Below are 8,938 nucleotides of genomic sequence, written 5' to 3'. Positions count from 1 at the left end.
GTGGAAAGTCTGATGGGGATAATTGTGCCTTGGCCACAGCTTATTGTGCCCAAAGCCCTTGCTCAGAGCACATCTGGCAGCAGAGGTCTCTGTATCCTGCAGTCCTGGCTGGGACCACAACAAACATGCTCACTACTTATCCTTTTGCTTGGGTGAAGGGTCTCTGAGGAAGGAAACTGTCACCCTAACTATATTTAAGAATATATGTTAGTGGCATTAAATGATTTACAATGATGTTGCAACAATCACCATCATTCATCTCCAGAACTCTTTTCATGTTGTAAAATTGAAACATTTTTTATAAACACTGGTTCCCCATCTTCCAATCCTCTGTTCCTCTAGCAACCATCATTCTACTTTCCCTCTATGATTTCACTATTCTAGGCACCTCCTTATAAGTGGGATCATTGAGCATTTATCTTTTTGTGACTGGCTTATTTCACTTTAGCATAACGTCCTCAAGTAGTTTCATTCATGTTGTAGTGTGTGTCAGAATTTCCTTCCTTTTTTGCTGCATAATATTCCTGTGTGTGTGTGTGTGTGTATGTGTGAGTGTGTGAGACAGAGAGAGAGAGAGGGAGAGAGAGAGATATTTAGTTTACTCATTCATCTTCCAATGGACATTAAGTTGTTTCTGCATCTTAACTGATGTTAATATTACTGCTATGAATATGAGTGTACTAATATGTCTTCAGGGCTCTGATTTCAATTCTTCTGGGTATATTCCCAGAACTGGAATTGCTGGGTTATGTGGCATTTCTATGTTTAGTATTTTGAGATAACACCATACTGTTTTCCATAGCAGCCATACTATTTCATATTCCAAACAACAGTGCACAAGGATTTAAATTTTTTCACATCCTTGCCAATAATTTTATTTTCTGGGTTTTTTGTTGTTGTTGTTGTTGTTTGTTTGTTTGTTTATTGTTTGTTTCCCTCCAGTACTGGGGATTGAACCTAGGGCATTCTACATGTTACACAAGCACTCTACACCCCCAGTCCTGTTTCTTTTTCTTTTTCTTTTCTTTTCTTTTCCTTCCTTCCTTCCTTCCTTCCTTCCTTCCTTCCTTCCTTCCTTCTTTCTTTCTTTCTTTCTTTCTTTGTAATAGCAGTAATCCTGAAGGATATGATGTATTATTGGAGTTGTGATATTTAGCATCTATCCATGTGGTTATTGGCCATTTGTGTATCTTTGGAGGAATATCTGTTTAAGTGGGAAAGGTGATTTTTTTAATGTCTGATCACACTACATTCTGGGTTCTTACTCTGTTAAGAATTGTTATTTCTGATAAGTGAAAGGTGAAATCCAAATATATAGAGTCACTGTTGTCTGTTGAAGTGGTTTTCAGGGGGAGGGAGGGAGGGAGGGAGGGAGGGAGAGAGAGAGAGAGAGAGAGAGAGAGAGAGAGAGAGAGAGAGAGAGAGCACTAGAGTTAGACAGCAAACAAATGTCCACCAGTTCCTCTCAACCAAAAGCTAAGCCTCAGTCATAGATGAATAGCATGAAAGAAGTGTTCTCAGTTTAGAACAGGAAGCTAACCAGTTTAGTTTACTTTCGATATCCTACTCACAAAAAAGGATTAGAGAACACTGGATGACATAAAGTACAGTGGGATCATTAGTTACAGAGGTAAGAAATTATATTTGGAGAAAGGGTATATATTGAGAAAACTCCTAGAAAGGTCTTTCCTAATTACCCTATAGGTGTTGTTGCCAGCCACAGATCTCAGCCACCTTTATTACAGATATCTCTTTTATGGTCTTTATAGTTCCTATTATCCAATCCCCCCACACACTTTTTTGGCGTGCTTACTATCTGTCACCCCATAGCATATAAACTACATGAGGGATCCTATCAGTCCTATTTAGATGTATCTATAGTGCCTGGCAAAATGCCAAGCATATCATGATGTTGATGAAATTTGCTGAATTAATGAAAAATGAGCCAACTTAATTATATTATATTCTCTCTGTATTCATTAATTGCACTTCCATTCCTTCAATTTTTTGATGTTTGCATATAAGCATAATGAAGAAAATCAATAGGAAGTCGACCAATGAGCAAGATGCACTCTGCGCCCCACAACCTTGCAGTCCAGGAGATCTTCAAAATATGTTGGATGGAGGAGAATATGCCCCTTTTGTGTCTCCTCCCATGTTAGAGAGCAATTTTATACAGGTAAATAAAACTTGGGCCCTAAATTCAGTTCCAGTAATCATAGCATTTAATTTTCTCAAAGACAATTGAAAAGGTTGGGAAGAAACTTGTCTTAAATGTAGTGAGGGAATATGTGATAACATTAAAGGGAACAGTTTTGGAACTTCAAAGAAACTGAAATAATAACAATGTTAAAGGATCATTAATTTCAAATGTTCCCAACAAACTCTTAGTAATTCTGTCCTGATGCTACCATAATTGTCATTCTAACATAATATTCCCAAAGTCACAGCAAGTGACTTTTAAAGCATACTGTCACAGGAAAACATTCAGATAACTTCTTTCTTAGACTTACAAGATATTTGAAAGAAAAACATCTGTAACAAACTAAGGATTATAATGAATCTTAGCTCAGATAGTGTCAGGGAGAAAACCTGACTTTTTCCTTAAAAAACGTGCCTATGTTGGGAATGCAACTGCTTGACAGCACATCTGTAAGCTGCACAAACTCTCCTCTACACATTTGACATTAGAATATTCAGATAAATAAATGGAGAAAGGAGCTCAGTGGGTGGGCCATACTTCTAATTGAAAAGGTTGGGAAATGCCTCATCAATGCCTAACAGCCACACTGAATTCCAATTCCAACATATTCTAGCAGCTACTCAGCTGATTCCACAGAGGGGTGACAGGGAGGATAACAAACCCTTCTTCAAAGGTAAGGAGACTTCACCTTTCGTAAACATGTTTTGGGCACTGATTCCTAACTTAGCATGACCCCTCCAGCCCCAGTATAATATAGCAGGAAGTGAAGCCTCTAGAAACATTTGTTTTAGTAACAAGTCATGATTTGATGCTCTTTGCCTTCTACATATTTGTTTCCTACCAATAATATTTTATTTTATTTTTTCACTTTTCTTCCTATGCCCTTTTCAAATTACCTTTGGAATATTTTCATTGCATGACACTTGACCTACACTGGGGAGATAGTTAACAGTCTATAGATCAGACACAGCCCCACATGATAATTTGGGAAAAAGTCATACTCCTCAGGGCTAGAGTTGTATTGTAGCTCAGTTACAGAGCACTTGCCTTGCAAGTGTGAAGCACTGGGTTCGATCCAACACCACATAAAAACAAAGGCATTGAGTCCATACACAACTAAAAAAACTATTTAAAAAAAAATGTCATACCCTTCAAGATACACCACAACCTCTCCTGGTCAGTATGTCCTTGGTAGCGAGCTACTCAGATTCCTGACTCAATGGGTTCAAATGAAAAAAAAAAACAATAATCTCAAATAGAGTGAAGAGCCCAGGGTGCTGGGTTCTCTTTTTGCTCTCTAACAAGACATTTGCAGTGACAGCTGCCAGGAACACAAGAGAAACATCTCATCCTGCTGTGTTCTTGTGAGGGTTGAGAAACCTTCCCAGAGCCACCAGGAGGCCCCCACCTGCTTCTCACTGGCCAGGCCTTCTCCACATGCCCCTGTTGAAATTAGTCACAGGCAAGCAGGAGGGGTCCCAAGTCAGTTTTAGGTTAATTGGGATTTAACCTCAGAACTGAGTCACCATCTCTGAAGAGTGGATAATGAACAAATCCAGGATTCTGTTCATCAGAGGCACAGCTTTGGATAGGCTGTGAGGAGTATGGATCACAACTTCTTTTGGAATATATTTGTTTATAAGTGGTTTATTTTTTAATTGAACTAGTTCTCATACAACTGAGAAACCAGTGTAGCTCTTCTGTGGTTTCCTTCACATTTCTGTCAACCCCTTTACCAGTCTCTTCTTTTGCCAACTAACAGAGATGTTATTGCCCAAGATTACTGGACTTTGGGATTTCTACATATACTGTTCCTATGCCCAGAAACTTCTTCCCTCCACCAGTCAGTTTACCTCTCACATTCTTCAGGTCTCAGCTAGGAGTCCCCTCCTCAGAGTATATTTCCATGACCCCATATCCAATGGTGGGCTGGAGTTGGGCCTATTGGCAAGTGTTCAGGAAGTTTACAAGTTGGTCTTTAAGTCCTGCCATTATTATCATTATTTTATTATTTGTTTATTAACAGAAACAAGGTATTGCTGTGTTGTCCAAGCTGGCAATAAACTTCTAGGCTCAAGAGATCCTTATGCCTCAATTTCCTGAGTAGTTGAAATTACAAGTATATGCACCATGCCTGGCTTAATCCAGCCATTATTAAAAATTAAGTTATATTACTAGGGATATAGCTCAGTGGGATATAGCATGTATGAAGCCTGGAATTTAATCCCTGGTACTGCAAAATAATAATAATAGTATAATTATAATAACATATATAAATTTACATCCAAACCAATGACAATAAATAGCCAAAACTCACAATTCCTACTTTTTACTACATTTTACTATTATCTATGTTCTTTTTTTTTCTTTTTTTTTTTATTGTTGGTTGTTCAAAACATTACATGTTTCTTGATATATCATATTTCACACTTTGATTCAAGTGGGTTATGAACTCCCATTTTTACCCCATATACAGATTGCAGAATCACATCAGTTACACATCCATTGATTTACATATTGCCATACTAGTGTCTGTTGTGTTCTGCTGCCTTTCCTATCCTCTACTATCCCCCCTCCCCTCCCCTCCCCTCTTCTCTCTCTACCCCTTCTACTGTCATTCATTTCTCCCCCTTGTATTATTTTTCCCTTTCCCCTCACTTCCCCTTGTATGTACTTTTGTATAACCCTGAGGGTCTCCGTCCATTTCCGTGCAATTTCCCTTCTCCCTCCCTTTCCCTCCCACCTCTCATCCCTGTTTAATGTTAATCTTCTTCTCCTGCTCTTCCTCCCTACTCTGTTCTTGGTTACTCTCCTTATATCAAAGAAGACATTTGGCATTTGTTTTTTAGGGATTGGCTAGCTTCACTTAGCATAATCTGCTCTAATGCCATCCATTTCCCTGCAAATTCTATGATTTTGTCATTTTTTAATGCAGAGTAATACTCCATTATGTATAAATGCCACATTTTTTTTATCCATTCGTCTATTGAAGGGCATCTAGGTTGGTTCCACAGTCTTGCTATTGTGAATTGTGCTGCTATGAACATCGATGTAGCAGTGTCCCTGTAGCATGCTCTTTTTAGGTCTTTAGGGAATAGACCAAGAAGGGGAATAGCTGGGTCAAATGGTGGCTCCATTCCCAGCTTTCCAAGAAATCTCCATACTGCTTTCCAAATTGGCTGCACCAATCTGCAGTCCCACCAGCAATGTACAAGTGTATCCTTTTCCCCACATCCTCGCCAGCACTTGTTGTTGTTTGACTTCATAATGGCTGCCAATCTTACTGGAGTGAGATGGTATCTTAGGGTGGTTTTGATTTGCATTTCTCTGACAGCTAGAGATGGTGAGCATTTTTTCATGTACTTGTTGATTGACTGTATGTCCTCCTCTGAGAAGTGTCTGTTCAGGTCCTTGGCCCATTTGTTGATTGGGTTGTTTGTTATCTTATTGTCTAATTTTTTGAGTTCTTTGTATACTCTGGATATTAGGGCTCTATCTGAAGTGTGAGGAGTAAAGATTTGTTCCCAGGATGTAGGCTCCCTATTTACCTCTCTTATTGTTTCTTTTGCTGAGAAAAAACTTTTTAGTTTGAGTAAGTCCCATTTGTTGATTCTAGTTATTAACTTTTGTGCTATGGGTGTCCTATTGAGGAATTTGGAGCCCGACCCCACAGTATGTAGATCGTAGCCAACTTTTTCTTCTATCAGACGGCGTGTCTCTGATTTGATATCAAGCTCCTTGATCCATTTTGAATTAACTTTTGTGCATGGCGAGAGAAAGGGATTCAGTTTCATTTTGTTGCATATGGATTTCCAGTTTTCCCAGCACCATTTGTTGAAGATGCTATCCTTCCTCCATTGCATGCTTTTAGCCCCTTTATCAAATATAAGATAGTTGTAGTTTTGTGGATTGGTTTCTGTGTCCTCTATTCTGTACCATTGGTCCACCCGCCTGTTTTGGTACCAGTACCATGCTGTTTTTGTTACTATTGCTCTGTAGTATAGTTTGAAGTCTGGTATCGCTATACCTCCTGATTCACACTTCCTGCTTAGCATTGTTTTTGCTATTCTGGGTCTTTTATTTTTCCATATGAATTTCATGATTGCTTTCTCTATTTCTACAAGAAATGCCATTGGGATTTTGATTGGCATTGCATTAAACCTATAGAGAACTTTTGGTAATATCGCCATTTTGATGATGTTAGTTCTGCCTATCCATGAACAGGGTATATTTTTCCATCTTCTAAGATCTTCTTCTATTTCTCTCTTTAGGGTTCTGTAGTTTTCATTGTATAAGTCTTTCACCTCTTTTGTTAGGTTGACTCCCAAGTATTTTATTTTTTTTGAAGATATTGTGAATGGAGTGTTTTTCCTCATTTCCATTTCAGAGGATTTGTCGCTGATATACAGGAATGCCTTTGATTTATGCGTGTTGATTTTATATCCTGCCACTTTGCTGAATTCATTTATTAGCTCTAATAGTTTCTTTGTAGACCCTTTTGGGTCTGCTAGGTATAGAATCATGTCACCTGCAAATAGTGATAATTTAAGTTCTTCTTTTCCTATTTTTATGCCTTTAATTTCTTTCGTCTGTCTAATTGCTCTGGCCAGTGTTTCGAGAACTATGTTGAACAGAAGTGGAGAGAGAGGGCATCCCTGTCTTGTTCCAGATTTTAGAGGGAATGCCTTCAATTTTTCTCCATTCAAAATGATGCTAGCCTGAGGCTTAGCATAGATTGCTTTTACAATATTGAGGTATGTTCCTGTTATCCCTAGTTTTTCTAGAGTTTTGAACATAAAGGGATGCTGTACTTTGTTGAATGCTTTTTCCGCATCTATCGAGATGATCATATGGTTCTTATTTTTAAGTCTATTGATGTGAATAACATTTATTGATTTCCGTATATTGAACAAGCCTTGCATCCCAGGGATGAATCCTACTTGATCATGGTGCACAATTTTTTTGATATGTTTTTGTATCCGATTCGCCAGAACTTTATTGAGGATTTTTGCATCAAGGTTCATTAGAGATATTGGTCTGTAGTTTTCTTTCTTTGAAGTGTCTTTGTCTGGTTTAGGTATCAGGGTGATGTTGGCCTCATAGAATGAATTTGGAAGTTCTCCCTCTTTTTCTATTTCCTGAAGTAGCTTGAAAAGTATTGGTATTAGTTCCTCTTTAAAGGTTTTGTAAAACTCTGCTGTATACCCATCCGGTCCTGGGCTTTTCTTAGTTGGTAGACTTTTGATGGTTTCTTCTATTTCCTCAATTGATATTGGTCTGTTTAGGTTGTCTATATCCTCCTGACTCAATCTGGGCAGATCATATGACTTAAGAAATTTATCGATGCCTTCACTATTTTCTAATTTATTGGAGTATAAGGATTCAAAATAATTTCTGATTATCTTCTGTATTTCTGAAGTGTCTGTTGTGATATTGCCTTTTTCATCCCATATGCTAGTAATTTGAGTTCTCTCTCTTCTTCTCTTCGCTAGCATGGCTAAGGGTCTGTCGATTTTGTTTATTTTTTCAAAGAACCAACTTTTAGTTTTGTCAATTTTTTCAATTGTTTCTTTTGTTTCGATTTCATTAATTTCAGCTCTGATTTTAATTATTTCTTGCCTTCTACTTCTTTTGCTGTTGTTTTGCTCTTCTTTTTCTAGGATTTTGAGATGAAGTATGAGATCATTTATTTGTTGTTTTTTTCTTTTTTTAAGGAATGAACTCCAAGCAATGAATATTCCTCTTAGAACTGCTTTCAATGTGTCCCATAGATCCCTATATGTTGTGTCTGTGTTTTCATTTATCTCTAAGAATTTTTTAATTTCCTCCTTGATGTCTTCTATAACCCATTGATCATTCAGTAACCTATTGTTCATTATCCAAGTGATGCATGATTTTTCCTTCCTTCTTTTATCGTTGATTTTCAGTTTCATTCCATTATGATCAGATAAGATGCATGGTATTATCTCTACTCCTTTATATTGTCTAAGAGTTGCCCTGTGACATAATATATGATCTATTTTTGAGAAGGATCCATGTGCTGCTGAGAAAAAAGTGTAACTGCTTGATGTTGGGTGGTATATTCTATATATGTCAATTAAGTCTAGGTTATTTTTTGTGTTATTGAGTTCTATAGTTTCCTTATTCAACTTTTGTTTGGAAGATCTGTCCTGTGGCGAGAGAGGTGTGTTGAAGTCTCCCATGATTATTGTATGGTGGTCTATTAGACTCTTGAACTTGAGAAGAGTTTGTTTGATGAACATAGCTGCACCATTGTTTGGGGCATATATATTTATGATTGTTATGTCTTGTTGGTGTATGGTTCACTTAAGCAGTATGTAGTGTCCCTCTTTGTCCCTTTTGATTAACTTTGGCTTGAAATCTATTTTATTTGATATGAGTATGGACACTCCTGCTTGTTTCCGAAGTCCATATGAGTGATATGATTTTTCCCAACCTTTCACCTTCAGCCTATGTATGTCTTTTCCTATCAAGTGCGTCTCCTGTAGGCAGCATATTGTTGGGTCTTGTTTTGTGATCCATTCTACTAGCCTGTCTCTTAATTGGTGAGTTTAAGCCATTAACATTTAGGGTTATTATTGAGATATGGGTTGTTCTTCCAGCCATATTTGTTTATTTCTGTTACTAAACATGGTTTGTTTTCCTCTTTGATTATTTTCCCCCCCTTTACTGTCCTACCTCCCACTGTTGGTTTTCATTGTTATTTTCCATTTC

General features: G+C 37.6%; 1 protein-coding gene across 1 annotated transcript in view; it reads left to right on the top strand.

The window, feature by feature from the left end:
* Positions 1 to 1,470: 1,470 nt before the first annotated feature.
* The window catches only part of Garin2 (golgi associated RAB2 interactor family member 2), a 44,747-nt gene continuing 37,279 nt past the window's right edge, over positions 1,471 to 8,938 (top strand). Inside the window, exon 1 of the mRNA XM_046461830.2 lies at positions 1,471 to 2,179. Within this exon, the coding sequence (XP_046317786.1) occupies positions 2,030 to 2,179 (150 nt within the window). The 5' untranslated portion in view covers positions 1,471 to 2,029. The remainder of the gene's footprint in view (positions 2,180 to 8,938) is intronic.

The sequence above is a fragment of the Marmota monax genome, unplaced genomic scaffold (genome assembly GCF_021218885.2).
Source record: "Marmota monax isolate L192 unplaced genomic scaffold, Marmota_monax_Labrador192_F-V1.1 WCK01_AAM20220418_F8-fsc00001, whole genome shotgun sequence".
Lineage (NCBI taxonomy): Eukaryota > Metazoa > Chordata > Mammalia > Rodentia > Sciuridae > Marmota > Marmota monax.
Note: the sequence above shows the minus strand (reverse complement) of the source record. Positions and strands in the feature narration are given on the sequence as shown.